The 15017-nt window shown below is 45.3% G+C and overlaps 1 protein-coding gene across 3 annotated transcripts in view; it reads left to right on the plus strand.

Moving 5' to 3' along the window:
* The window catches only part of AXIN1 (axin 1), a 78678-nt gene that overhangs the window by 35363 nt on the left and 28298 nt on the right, over positions 1-15017 (plus strand). For all 3 annotated transcript variants that reach the window (XM_035339849.1, XM_035339848.1, XM_035339846.1), the window contains exons 2-3: positions 4313-4453; positions 13913-14009. In XM_035339849.1, coding sequence (XP_035195740.1) covers positions 4313-4453; positions 13913-14009 — 238 coding nt within the window. The remainder of the gene's footprint in view (positions 1-4312; positions 4454-13912; positions 14010-15017) is intronic.

Here is a 15017-nt window from a genome sequence, read left to right on the forward strand (position 1 = left end):
TGATGCAGTTCTTACCCAGAACATGCCGGACCTACAGTTTTCAAACAGAGCAAAGAGAAGCGTGTTTGGCAAAAAAAATGGGCACTTTGCATCTTTGATTTAAATTGAAATAGCTGTGAACTTGGAATTGTGTAAAGGAGACTGGGACACCAAAGCTGGGAGGGAAACGATGTCCACAGAGACTCACGATGCATGGAGAACTGCAGGTAATCTGCCTCTTCAGTCTTCCTGCCCTTGCCTCGCTTCTCACTTACATCGAAGCTCCAAGATCTGATGGTGCTCACGTTCGAAATTCTGTGTGCTGGTCTTGGTTTGAGTGCTTGGAAGTGTTCACAGTCAGGGGCTTTGAGCAACCTGGTCTAGTGTGGGATGTCCCTGCCCATGGTGGGGGGTGGACTGGATGATCTTTAGAGGTCCCTTCTCACCCAAGCCATTCTGTGATTCTATTAGGTAAAGGTGTACAGCCAAGAGAATATGCAAATAAACTCTGAACAGGTAGAATGAGACCTTAAGGAGATGCTTACTGGTTTTCTGAAACTGTTCTGGCCCCTGTCAGCGTTAATGAAATTAATGATCAGTGGAGAGCTGTATGAAAAGAAGAGGCGGCTGGTCGAGCTGACTTACGTGGGTCACTGTGGTCTTCATTAGGATTGTTCCGTATGTGGTTTCTCTGAGGGCTGAACAACTGAGAGCTGCAGAAGAGAAGTGCTTTATTTCTGCAGTGTGTGAAACATTACATGTTAATTTCTAAAAAAAAATAATTGAATTTTTGGTCTAAAGTGAATTCCGGAAGTCTGCAGGAATCTTTTTGAAGTCTAACTAAATGCTCACCTTTCCTTTTATTGCCCTTATCAGCACATAGAGCTCGGTATGTGAAGTTTTTAGCTGACATTTCAAATCGCTCTGAGTGTGTCTGTATCCCTTTTAAAGCAGCTTCCCCTCCCAGATCAGAAGTGACCGGTTTTTTGTTAGACTCCATGTTCCTTTAATGTTTTCCTGCTAATAGACGTTGAAAGCGATCTTCAGAGGCACAGCGCAAAACATTCAAATGGTGATACGAGCCAGCTGAAGAGAGTTGTCAGGGAGAGGGAACATTAAGAGAAGGATTGAATACAGATGGATTCGTCAAAAGTAATGTAACCTGTTATGATTGCTTTGAAATCCTATACCCTTTCCATGTACTTATGCTTACTGAAAGTTTACATTTGCATTGATGTATTAGAGGCAGAGCTAACATGGAAGTAATCCCTGTTGTATACACGCTTAAGTGTGTAATTTTAGCTAAATACAACAGTTGTGACCAAACTCTTTCCTGCGTTCTCAGTGGAAAGCCCACGGCCCCGGTGGGCGCTGCAGGACAGCCTGTACGTCCCAGCTGCTCCCGGGGCGAGGGACCCCCAGGCACGGGCAGGGCGCTGGGTTTCGGCCGCAGGAGCTCAGCAGGGACCCGGTGTGCCTCCCAGGTGTGCCTCCCACCGCAGCACAAAGCACTGCTCCTGCAGGGCTCGGCGGAGGGCCTCCTCTGCCCTCCCTGCAGCCCAGCACCTGCACTGGCCTCTGCGAGAGGGAAGCACTTAAGGGCGTGCGGCTTGGAAGAAAGCAGCTGTGTCTGTGCGCGGGGCCGGGGCTGACATGGGAGGGCTAGGAAGCATTGCAGCTTCCACTGTGTAGAAGCACCAGAAAAGCTCCAGAAAGCAGGAACAGAAGTCTGTTCCCACGCAGAGTATGCTGAATGCTGTGGATTCCCATTTTGCCACTTCCCAAAAGGGAAGGTATGGGTTACAGCAATTAAAAAAAAAACAAAACACGGGGTTTGTGTACCACTGATATCCCAGCAGAAAGCATTGCTGTATCAGCAGGGCTAATCTGGGGAGATTGGAGGTGTTTTCTGTCCCTTTGAAGTGATCAGTGGATACAAAGGAGAAATTGATTGATGTGTGCTTTTTGTTTTGTATATCGTATTGCTTTCTTAACACAGTGCTAGAATAATCCATGCCACTTCCAGAGAGGCCTGGCAAAATGTCCACTAGAAGTTGGTGTTATATTTTAATTGGGTTATCCAAAAAGCTTCCTTCTCTTTGCCCGCAGGGAAGGCCTGACCTATCCGTCATTCTCAGCTCAATTTAAGAGGTTTTATCTGCCTCCATCACGCAACTGTCATATCAGATTTGACAGGAGGGTTACACAGCACAGTGTTCATTTAATTTTCAGAACTGCCCGTTATGTAAGGGGAGGACTGGTGAATGGGTGGTGGTAAGGTTTCCACTTATTATGCTTTGCTTTTTGGGGTGAACTTGTTCAAATTATTTCCCGTCTTAAATATTTGCCCTGGAAATCTGCTTGGAAATCTGATGGAAGTTAGAAATAAGGCTGCCTCAGTGCACATTTTAAAAAAGTTTGTGTGCTCAGACACGTCCACGATGTGACTGGCCATCCCAAGGTTAGTGTTCGTACCCAACTGACACGGTTCTACACCAGAGTGCAAAACCTCACCTGTGCCTCAAACAGTAGTGGAAAACCTCAGGTGACTCCATTTTAGATGTTCTTTACGCTACTCTGCAGCTATGCTGAGCTCCATCATCCACAGGGAAATAGCTTGGAGTTTTTGTTGTTCTGTGGCAAGCAAAATAATAGTTTTCTCTCTGTGAGAACAGGAGGGTAATAGCTTCTAACTGACCACATAATGGGCCTAAAACAATACGTTTTTTCTTAGTGACCTGTGAACATGGTGGCGTCCGTGACCCCTTGTGTTACAAGGAAAATTGTTTGGTTCTGTTTCCAGGAGCAGAAGGGCAGGGTGAGCAGGAGCTGTGCGAGCCGTGTGCTGGCCAAAGGCTGTAACCCCGTCTAACTCACTTTTAAAATACTTTGGTAGTACTTCCATCCTTGTATCCCAAATTCCATAGAATCAATAAGTCATTTTGAAAACCTCTACTTTGAATGAGTTGTCTGCTGTTCATGTCATGTTGTGGCGGGTGTGATAAGACCAGCAGGCGCTATCAAGGTGAGGGTTGTCCTGTGTTCATACTTTGTAAAAATACACCAAAACTGCCTACTTTTTTCCTTGCTGGTGTCTTCCTCACCTTCACTCCATCCATCTGTTTTTCGTATGGTGTGGTGGTGGTGGATTTTTTGTTTTTGTTTGGTCTTATCTAAAGGTAAACTCATCAGGGCAGGGCCTGTTTCTTGTTGCCTGTAGGACTTTGACCACTGCATAAAGGCTTTTCACGAAAGAACTGGGAAATGAAAGTTGTGTGATATGTCCTCCTTGGCAGGGTTTGCTCAAGGTCCATTCTGAGCCACATGAACTAGGTGCCTGTTGCTGAGTCACTAAACAAAAGATTACGCAGATGAACTTGGTATTCTGAAATAAAACGTCACTGTGATTTTCAGAGCTGGTAACAGAGCTTGGAAAACCCAGGAATTCATAAAGTGATGTCTGTCTGCTCTTCATGCAGAGGGGTAGGCAGGGAGAGTGAGGGATTAAATGATGCTTGTTGCTGTGCTGGTGTGAACATCTCAGCTTGATCCTCTTTCTGGTGGATTTCTAAACAACTTGCAGTGACAAGATGCTTGTGTGGCGTGACTGATCTGAGGTGCACTGGAGTTGGATGTGTACTAGAGATTGCATCTTGAATAACTGTCTGTAGGACAAGGCACGTGGGATCGTGTGCAAAGTAGCCTCTGTAGATTCATGGACAGATTGTCCACTGGAAAAGCAGGTCCTTGCTGGGGGAATTTGCAAGTGTTTGATGTACCCGAGTGTGACATCTGAAGTCAGCTTCAGGTTCAGCATTGTAAGCAACTGCCATTTCTTACTTAGCTCCCTACCTTGGCAAACATGTTGGAGGGAAGTAAGGTGGGATGTAAAAGCAAGCATAGAATCGGTGGGCTGTGTTCACTGTTGGGAGATTAGAAAGAAGCCTGCCTTTACTAAGAAAGATACTGTCTGATAATCTAGATACTGCTTTTACATGTTCTGCAGTGCTCATAAAGTGTCCTTGCTAAGCAGTTAACGAGTTGAAATAATAAATCCTAATGTGAACTGGACTTCTGCTGTAATAGTCTTGTTCCCTCTCTTCAACTCTGACAATATCATCTTTATGAATTCCCTTTTGCTTCCAGTCAAATCACTGGTCTTGACAAATCATGGTTTTATCAGTACAACTTAATATGAACACAGCTTATTCTGTAGTGTGTCACCGATGCTGGGGCTCAAAGACAGAGTCCTTCTGCCCAGTGATGCAGAGAACCCAGTGGAGTAGGGTCAAGATTGTGTCCTTTTAATTTGACATTTTCATTTTTCTTCCAGGCATGGGTCATGGAGAGAGCCTGTTAACCCTTACTATGTCAACACGGGATATGCTCTGGCCCCAGCCACCAGTGCCAACGACAGCGAGCAGCAGAGCATGTCCAGTGATGCAGACACAATGTCACTGACAGACAGCAGCGTGTAAGTAACCTTAATCTGTTGTGGCAATAAATGGGAGAACAGTGTTTGTTTCTTCAGTGAAGGTGCTGATTTTGTGTTAGACTGAGGGTGACATTGCAACAGGTGGTATTAGGCAGAATATCTGACTTCAGCAAGGTCATGATCATTCTGGTTTTCTTGTCAAGCTGAGTTGTTTTGTCACTGTGCAGGCAACGCAGCCTCACCATTCTTGGGAATATTTGTGACATCAAATGATTTGAGTGAACTAAAATAAATAATGTAGGAGTTCCGGCAGTGTTGCTTGCCAAGTGCAAATAGACATGAGCTCTCTTTGGATTCCTCTTCATCTTTGGGTTCCTCCTCGTCAGGATGAATCAGATGACAACCCCATCAAGACTTGTACCACTGCTCTTTTTCATGTCTTTTATCTCTTCAAAGTTTCCACTTGTTCCTGCAAACCACAGTATTTGGGTGGCTGATTACTGAAAAAAAGGCTGCATGACGAGTTCTAGTAATTGTTTTGCTGGAATACAGCTCAGGAAGCTCCTCAGACTTATCCAAAGCTAAGGCAGAACTCAACTGTAGTTGTATCTCTGTGTTCAATTTTCCTCTTTTTGTATAATGAATCACCAGGAAGAGTTGGATTAGGATAGTACCTACAACTGGGGGGACTTGAGCTTACATCCATGTTCCTCACTGCAGAATTCCAGTGCTGCCTTAGTTGCTCTGTGCCTTGGGCCTCTCTGGAAACAGCTTTTCCTTCAAAGCACATTGTAATAGCAACTTCAAGGAAATATCAGATTCTTTCTTTGAGTAAATGTAGTAGAAAGAGTAAGTAGATTGAGAAGCTTTGGAAGACAAAATATTTTACTTCGTCTCTGGAGCTGGGCTATAAGGTGCCACTGAAGGTTTACTCAAGAACACCAGCATCTGGGACACTGTTCAGCCAGAGATGGCAGAGGGTCCTGCAGAGCTGCCATCCTTCTGCAAGCACGTGCCAGCGTGGACTGTGCTGGATGAGCTGGGTGTGCTGCATGCATGTGCTGAGGCAGCAGAATGGGTCTTGAAGGTCAGGTAGGATCTTTTACATCATCATTCCAGCCAGGCTGTGCTTTGCCACCCGCTGGTTTGTTACCACAGGTTTGGAAGCTCTCTGCCTGTGCATATATATCACAGCAAGAGAGTAAAGACTGGTACGTTTGTTCTTGGCTGGTTCATCTAATCAGATGTTCTTGTGTGATCGTTTCTCAACTGAAATGATCCCTGTGTGACTTTAGTGGTTCAGAACTGTTTAAAAACCGAAACTGAGGAGTCTCCACATCATGGTTAGGCCCTGTGTACCTATGGGAGCCTCCTCCCTCTGCTGCAGGTTTAGCAGATGCCTGCTGCTATGTTTTAATGTAAGCCAAGCCAATGCATCACTGCTTTTAGCACTGAAGAAACTAAGAGAAACTAAGAAACTAACCAAATAAGAATTCAGGGTATGCTTTCCCCGGTGGAGACGTCTTACTGGGCAAAGTCTGCCTTCTGTGTCAGCTCTATGTGTGGAAATGCATGCACCCTTAGGAATTTTCTCGAGTGATCATTTAAATAGATCATCCAACTTTTGGGTTTTCTACATATTCAAAACCATGTGCAACAGCATAAGCTCAGAATGTGCAAATGAGTTGATCTTTCAACTCACCCTGGTTGTGCTACAGTGACAACATCTGACTTGCCCATTCATTTGGTTCATTCATTCTTGACAGACATGCTGGTGAGGACAAGCTGAATTACACTCACTTATGCAGCCCTAAGGGCGTGTTCTCTCTATAGCATCCAACTTTATAGCTAATTATTAGATTGCTCAGCAATTAAAATAAAAATAAAGAAGAAGCCCACAGTTTTCACATTGAAACTGTTCACTGTGCCTTGAAGTACTTTGGATTCAAACTGCTGTCACAGGACAATAGTGTGTAGTTGGCACAGCACTGAGCTTCAAAAATATCAGTGGTGGCATCTCAGAGGTGTATCTGTGTCTACCTGTGTTGACGTTGTGGGGTCATTGGAAGGGTGTTGCCAGCACAACTCCGCGTGGTTTGGACTTTAAGGTTGGCCCTGCTTTGTGTGCAGGGTTGACCAAAGACCTCCAGAGGTCCTTCCCAACCAAAAGTACTCTTTGCCCAGGATTGAGGCCATTTCTTATTTGCAGAACTAGGCCTTCCAGGGAGCTACAGTGTTGTCATCTCACTGCCAGACACATAAAACAAAACTTCATAAAGGTACCTAGGAATCCAGGCCATCTGTATTACATTATCTACCTGCAAAAGTCTAGTGATGTAGAGAGTGAGGACAATGCACTTGCCATATGCTTCAGGAATAAAGCAGCATCTGCCATTCCCCTTTGTGAAGAAATTGCCAAAATTTTGAAATCTGTAACACAAATACATGAAAGTCCTGTTAGTTGTGTCTCTGGGGAGCCAACAACTATAAGTTAGCCTAAGAGATTCATCACAAAACTGGAGTTCAAAGTGTGAGGCCATTCATCTGTGCACTGCTAATGACAGTACTCTATAGCCAGACTTCTGATTCCCTAAAAGGGGATCAGGTTTGCACTTTCTGCTGATTCTCGGGATGACGCAGAGATTTTGGCTGACAACTTTTCTAGAGTCACTGTTTGACACTCCATCCCTTCAGTAGGTTTCTCTTAATAAACATCACAAAACGCGCGGTGGATACTAGCCTATCTCCTGACTGGACAATTGTCAGTGAAAGAATTGCCTCTGTAAATTCAGAATATTCTTATGCTGAAGTGGAAGCTACCACCACATAATAACCACCAGTTCTAGGTTAGGTCTGGTGACCACTGCACTTTTATGCAACTTACACTGATAAGCTCCCTCCAAATCTTTTTTTTTTGCTTTTTCTAGTTACTACCCTCATGACAGAGCAGTGCATCTCACCTGTTAGATACCTTCCTTAAAGATGATCTGCAAAGGAACTAAAAATGGGCTGAGACTTTGTTGTTGCTGCTTCTCTGTGATGAAGAAAAGGATTTGGGGGAAAGTATTCAGTGTTTGGTCTGCTTTTTAGTAGTTCAAATGTGTCTTTCTGTAGAGCAGAAACCCTTTGATTCTTTAAGCAAAAGATGACAGTTTTACAGAATTAGGAGACCATTTTATTAACGGCAGTGCTGTAAACACAGAGTCCTCCAGGAGGCTTTTTTAGTCTCACTGTGAGTGTCAGAGACTGTCATACCTTGTCCAAGAAACTTTCCAGCCTGTGTCATAGATGTCATCAATGGGTGCCCACCAAAACACAACAGTTCCCCACCTGCCTTTGGTTCATCCAGTGAGCCGGTGAATCTGCGACGAATCCCTCAAAGAGCAGCATGAGGGATCCAGCAGGTGTGAGGTGGAACAGCAGGCTGCCTGCAGCAGTGACAGCTCTAACATTCGGGAAGCCAGCCCCCAGGGAGATGCAGTCCAAGGAGCATTTCAGACAGACGGGATTCCTGCCGTGGGGCTCTTCGGATTGACATTTCTCTCCCCTGTTCAGTGTCTCAGCCTTGGAGGTTCCCCAGCTCCCCTGTGTCTCTTAACCAAACCTGAGCACTCCCCAGCTGGCATCTTGGTGAGTCAGCGCTGAGATGCCAAATGAGGGAAGTTACTCTCGCAACCCCTGAAAGCCCTGGTGGATAAGGAGACTTCTGTATCTGCTGCGGTGGCTCTAAGCAAGCCAGAAGCAGGCTTGCTGCTGTCTCTGGAGGCATGGAGATGTTTAGGAGCAGTTCTCGAGTCCACTCTGCGCACTGGCAGTAGCTCCTCGCACCACACCCATGTTGCAAAATGGCAGATGCAGACCTTGGTCGAAGTACCACAGGAGGTACTACAGAAAACTGTAGAGGACTGCTAATTTAAGGGGTCAGCGTAATACAAATCCAGCTGCCTTGTCACATACTTCTGTAATTCTTCAGACTCATCAGGTGATACAGAGGCTATTCTGAAGCTAGCAGGTGTCGTATAACTCTGGTATCAGAAGAAACAGATGTAAGAACTCTAAAAAATTAATAAGCTTTTAGCGATTCCTTTTCCACTGGTCCATTGGGCTCATGGGGTTGCACTAATAGCTATACCTGCTAGAAGTTGTGATCATTTACACCCAAGTTCCTCAGCCCCCTAATTTTTATTTCAGTAGCCATAATGTCTTTCTTTCTCAGGCAGAATTATTTTTGTTTGACTATCTTGTGCCTTCTTTATTCTTAGCTCCTTTTTCCTTTAGGCATTTTATCTTTTTTGTGCCCACCATAGGCTGCTCCTAGGACTTTAATTATTGCCAATACATGTACTGCCTTCTGCTAATAACTAGCCCAATCTCAGTAGTTCCTTTTAAGTAAGTCTCAAAATCATGGGAGTATACCTGTGATCTTTCTTTTTGTGCATCTCAAACTCATGCAGATTCATCCCCAAATTAGGATTCTGTACATACAGCCTTTACCTTTGGCTTACAAAAACTCTGTCTGCATTCAATACTTGCTCTTCATTACCAAATTTTGTTACAGTTTTACATGGTATTGCTGAACGTATCTGCCTCCTGACTTTCAAAGGAATTTTTGCAGAACTGCTTAAGGCAGCAGAAATAAAGAACAACCAGACGACGTCAGAGAAGGGACTCCTGCTGCTTGACAAGACTTGCATGTCTTGGTGCTTGTGCTTTGAATTTAGGCCTCCTCTAAAGAAAATGGCAACAAAAGCCTCTTTTGGTGATGAACAAGGTTTTTGTCTATGTATGATGTTTACATACACAAGTCAAGCTCAGTAATGAAGAAATCTAGCTTCCGCTCAAAGACAGTGCATGAATGGTTTGTGATTGCAAGGTGGAAACCTCTGTGACCCTATGTCAGAGGAGACTGTCTGGGCAATGAGGATGCAGACACAGGCTGATTAAGGAGAGCCCCAACCCTCAAACAGTAACCTCAAGAAAGCGTGCCAGTGCACAAAGAGCACGGCTTGATGTCAGGCATGGTCTGCCACTGGTAGCCAGCTCAAGCTGGGGGAGAAGGCAAATAAGTGCCACACACTGTGCAGTTGCTTGTTCTTTGATGTACTGCATTTGTCACCAGCTTCCTTCCAAGCTTTGATATTCTACCGATCGTGGCAAAACAGGTTTTGGAAGCGTAATTTCCCCACAGGCTTCATGCACAGCCCAACTACGGAAAACCACTAGCAGAAGCCTGTATGATACTCTTGCCATCTGGCCCTCTGAGCTAGGTCAAACAGACAGAGGGGATTTTCAAAAGTGCCCAGCGCACGTATGTGCTTTTAAAAGTCATTTCTGTGGTACCCAATACAAGCACGCTTACCTTAAGGACGAATTTTCAACAGGATGTCATTTCCAGCACAAGTAAATATTGTAATGCGTTGAATTTATGTAAGGAATATATTATAAGTCTCTGTTGTTGGAGGGGTTTTCATTTTAAGTAGCTTAAAAAACATTGCTCTTAAATACCTAGGCTCTGATGATTGTTTTTCAGTCTTCCTGTGCCATACAAATTCCTCTGCCTGTGTAGGCAAACCAGCTTTGGTCCTCTGCCGAAAACTGTTCTTACAACGGGAACAGCAGCTGTGTTGTTTTAGCTGTTTCGTGTGGAGGCACAGTCTGGAGAGGACCCGGTGCCATGCTCCTAGCAAGCGCTAGCCTGGCTGGCGTGCATGGCCACCAGGGCAGCAGATCTAGGTACGAAGGCACCAGGCAGAGGCTGAAACACATTAAATCGCCTCGTGGTGTTCCAGATCCAGTGCAGAAATGCCTTAGGTCAGCATGGTTCTTCTCTTTATTTCTGCAAGAGCTTACGACAGTGAACAAGAGGTCGTGTCCCTTAGTCCGGCGTTGTGCTCCAGCTAAATGAATAATAACCATACTCCTCTCACTGGGTCTCATCACCTCATACTCTTTTTACTGTGTCTCATCGCGTGTCCTGACTCCCCTCGGCTGGATATGAGCTTTGCCTTCCCGGGCACTAGGTAAGCCCCCGCCGCTGGTGTTGTGGCTCAGCCAGGCTCGGCGTGGTGCCCGGGGGTCCCTTCTGCCCCAAATCAAGTCAGAGCACCCAGAACACAGGTGGCTGTGTCCCAGAGTTTAGAATAGTGGCTACTGCTCCCCAAAATCATGCAGAGGAAATATTATTCCTCAGATGACTGGTCTTTGGCCAAAATGCCTGGCCATTTCCCTTCGTGCTTCTTGATGTGAGAAAGGTCTCTCGGTGCCATTGGTGCTTTGATAAGAGTAATCAGTAGAAAATATTGACTTTTCTGCTGATTTGTTTCCTGTCTTTCCTGTGGTCAGTGATCCTGAATGACTTTGAGTTCTGCTATATTTAAACGAGTTTAACAGCTTTTTAATTTAAAAGATCCCAAATGATGATTTTCCAACTTGTTAGGCTTAATGGTTAGATTTGGAGGCTTTCTCCGGAGGAGCAAAGAAGGCGCTCGTTAGTAGCATCCGACTGCCAGGCAGCAGCAGACCCTCTGTGCTTGTCAGGGGCTCCTGCAGGTGGGTTTGGGGAGCAGAGGAGAGGAAGCCACCACATTGCCAGAATAGCAAATCCATTGCACTCTCACTAAATAAATGATAGAAATACCCATGTTTCCCCCACCGCTTTTTAGCACGGAACTTTCTGGTGCTAAAGAAAATCACATGATGAAACAAGTAAAAACAGTTTGGAAAGTTTTATTTTAAAAGGAGATGTGCTCTAAAAAACGTGTATATATATATATATATATATTATTTCTCTATCTATTGAAAATATCTCAAAGCAAGCTACCTGACAAAAGGAAAACAAAAGTATGGTATTGGTTTTCCTTGCTTTTCCCCCATCTATTGAATAAGGTTTTGTTGGGATAAAATTAAAGTGCTTATCTTTGAATTTGCTTCCTCTGGTTGAGTTGGCACAGTACATTGAACGAAGGAATGTTCCAAGTTCAGAGGTGGCATTGGGGAATCTAGTTAAAATGACATCAAAGGCAGCACAGCAGGGCTGAACATGTGTTTGAAGCCGGATAGATTAGAGGCCATTATCAGCCTTTCGCTACTGTGCTCTGAACAAAAGTCGCTCTTTCCGCTGGGACTGCTGCTGTGGAGAATAAAAAAAAAGGGGGGGGAGAGGGGGGGGGAGGAAAGGAAGAAAGAAAGAAAGAAAAATTGCACCTTCTAGTATAATGCTGCTTTTCCCATGAACGTCCATGCGGCGACAACGCTGAAGTTGTGTTCCAGTGCCCGGTTTTTGTGTGGCAGTTAAGCTGATAGCTTGTTTATTGATTCTGCGCGGCAATGGCTAAAATCATTCCACAGCAAAGGCAGAGTCAGTAAAAATCGTCAGTGCTTTTGTTCCCATCCATTCTGGAAAAAAACTGTGTCTTGATATGATGAAACTGTTTAACCACTGTGACTCTACGTTATTTTTCAAATGGAGGTTCATCATTAAAGAAAATGAAGCTTTCTAATGAAAGCTATCGTGATCGCCTGTTGTTATAGCAACACTCTGCAAAATTGCTCTGCTCTTGTAAAGTGTCATTGACTGGGCGCAGCGGAGGTGATGCTCCGAGCCATGCTCTGCCTCCTCCTGCATTACCTGCAGCCAGTAGCCAGAGCTGTAATTAGCCAGACTAATTCTCTGTTTTGTCATTTGTCTTCCTACAAAAAACCACTTGTCATTAATCATGGTTTTTATTTTATTTTAATGTGTTTAATTTTGAATGCCAGGGTTACTGAATGAAATTGCATTGGTATGGTGCAGTTTGGTCACAGGAGCAAATTCATGGCAATTCTGTATGGAGCCACATTTCCAAAGAGTAACTGGGGCAGCAGGCACCACAGACACGGACGGGGCTCCTGTTTGGGAAAGAGAGCTGATGGTGACAGTCCTTGCCCAGGCTCGTGCTTGTAACTCTGGAGGTTTTCAGGCAAAAAAAATACAGTAAATTGTGTTTTCCTTGCCAAACATCATGTAGACTTTGAAAATCTGCTCATGTGAGTTCATTAAACTGTTCTGCTTATGTTCTCAAGAAACAGCTGTGCTTAGCAGTGAGGGGGTTAGGAGCTTACCTAAAAGCTAGATGTACTTACCTTCGGCTTGTGCAAAGCACTTGTCCTGTAAGATGCAGTTTGACTGAATTGGTCGCACTCTTCAGAGCGGTGCAAGGTTGTCAGTTCACCAAGATGTGTAGGGTAGCGGTTGGAAGCAGGCGACGTATGTGCATGGAACTTATTTCATACTTGTGACAAGCTAAACCACTCCATTCATTACCACACACTTCCATGGCATTGCCGTTACTGAATAAGCAAAATCTGTAAATTAAAAGAGGAAAATTCCAAAATGCCAAGCTCTGGGAGGGCATTTGTTTTTGCACTAGTTGATTTTTCTAAAAATAACCCAGTTTCACTAGGACATGAGCCCATTTCCTTATCTTATAACCGAGCTCCACTTCAATTCCATTCTTCTCATCCTGTGATGGTTTCAATGGTGAGAACAAGAAGTGGTTTCCTGAAGCTATACCTGGTCAGTGATGCTCTGCCGCCGGCAGTGCTCAACACAAAGCCTGGTAGCTGCGACCCCTCTGAACACCCCATTGTTGGGACCCAGCATGCACCCAGGCGCCGTGTTTGTGGAAGGGCCTCAGCAGAGCAGGTCTGCACCACCCTGCAGCTCGTGGCAGAGCCACGAAGCCAGCTGCTGGTCTTTCTGGGGACAGGCTCATTGCTTCCAGTCTCCTTCCTCCCACCTTCTTCTGGAGACACCTCCGTCACCAGCTTTTTCATCAAGGGCACAAACAAACTGAACAGAGCTGGTTAGCCTGCATGCTGCTGCCCATGGCTTTTCTGCCCAACCTACACCAGCTTCCTCTATGGCAAGCACTAGGTTTTTTCACCCGATAACTTCAGTATCAAATCCGTAATTTCTAACTGAGCTAAAGATCATCTTAAGAGCCATGAAGTCAACCCCATAAGCCATTTGAGAAGCTGCCATGCTCTTTTCAAAACATATACCTCGTTCCCTGACCAAGTTCCCCTTGGTGTAAATGCTCACTGAGCTCCCACTCCTCCTCCTCCCCCCATTCCTAGCCTGACCTGTGGTTTACTGTGTATATTGCAGTCTCTTTTGTAGGAAGCAACCAACTATAAAAGGTACCAGGATGCAGTCCAAGTCCTTCTCCCTGCCCTCTACCTTGGGCAACAGTTGCGGGAGTCCTGCCTCGCTCAGCTCCCGGCAGGTGCCGTGTAAGTGCCCCTGGTAGGGAGCTCCAGGGACTTGGAGGAGCACCGTTCCCTACATCGTTCCTCTTGCTCTGTTGCACTTGCCCTGGGTATGTGAAGCCTTTCGCAGACTCTGAGAGGTTTCCTAACTGCTGTTCTGTGGCAACAAGGCTTCAATGAATGTTGTGTGATGGAGACCATCTAACGAAAGGCACTAAAGCAGGGCGTGTTGTTGCTTTATTCTGGCAGAGATGGGATCCCACCATACAGACTCCGGAAGCAGCATCGCAGAGAGATGCAGGAAAGTGCCAAAGCAAATGGACGTGTGCCACTACCTCACATTCCTGTAAGTAGCAGTATCTCCTTCTGCAAAGGTAAATATGCTAAGCGTGTGAGATCTCTAGCATGCGTTTCCTCTGCTTGCTCAAGTGTCAGTTTAACCCCCCTTAGCACTGGGGATGGGAAGTGTCAGTTTAACCCCCTTAGCACTTCCCATCTGGGGATGGGAATCCACTGTGCTGAGAAAGGGCACGTAAGGGGGAGGAAAGCTTGGTAGTCCTCGGCCAGCCTCATCATCCAGGGGTACCCAAAACACAATTTTCTTAAGTGTTTGGTCAGTAACCACATGTTTCTTCAGGCCAAGAATGGAAGCGCAGGCTGGCTTAGGTGGCTGGTATCTGCCTGCAAGTAGGTTATGTGCCTTTGGGGGGATAGAGATGTTTGTGGGAGGTGTAGGAGGCCACTGGACATGAAGGCTGATGCAGCTCTCAGCCAAAGGCAGCTGGGGAAAAATGCAGCTGTCCCAAGCAGTATTCCTGCAGTGGGTAGCAAAAGGGAGCTCTAACCTGTTCTCAAGGACTCTGCAAAGCCTGCCTGGGAATACAAGGTAGGAAAGCAAAGAAGGTGCAGATATAAGTATTTCCAGTTGTCTGGTATTGTCTCCCCAGTTGCTTCAGGTAAGCAAACAGCTTTTGGAAGATGAGGCTTCAGGGCTCTGCAGCACCATCTGCAGCTCTGCTTATTATTTTCTTTCTGTGAGAAGTTACAGGTGACATTTAATATATAGCAGGGAATAAAGGTGCTTTTTTCCCTTTGGACAGCTGGACTCCAGCACAAAACAAATTGGGAAAGAAAAAAAAAGCCTCCATCTGCTTTTTCCAGAAGTGCCTTCAAACTTGACACAGCTGTTCCCATCCTGCCGGCTCAAAGCAGCACAATACAAGCAGAAATACACCCTCGTTTTAATCTGATTTAAAAAAAAAATCACTCTTTGTTTTCCTTTTTAAATTAGATTATTTGCCTTAGATTTAAGAGGGTCTCCTATGCTTTGATCACTGGGTTGACAATAAAAACC

Source organism: Oxyura jamaicensis, chromosome 14, assembly GCF_011077185.1.
Source record: "Oxyura jamaicensis isolate SHBP4307 breed ruddy duck chromosome 14, BPBGC_Ojam_1.0, whole genome shotgun sequence".
NCBI classification, from domain to species: domain Eukaryota; kingdom Metazoa; phylum Chordata; class Aves; order Anseriformes; family Anatidae; genus Oxyura; species Oxyura jamaicensis.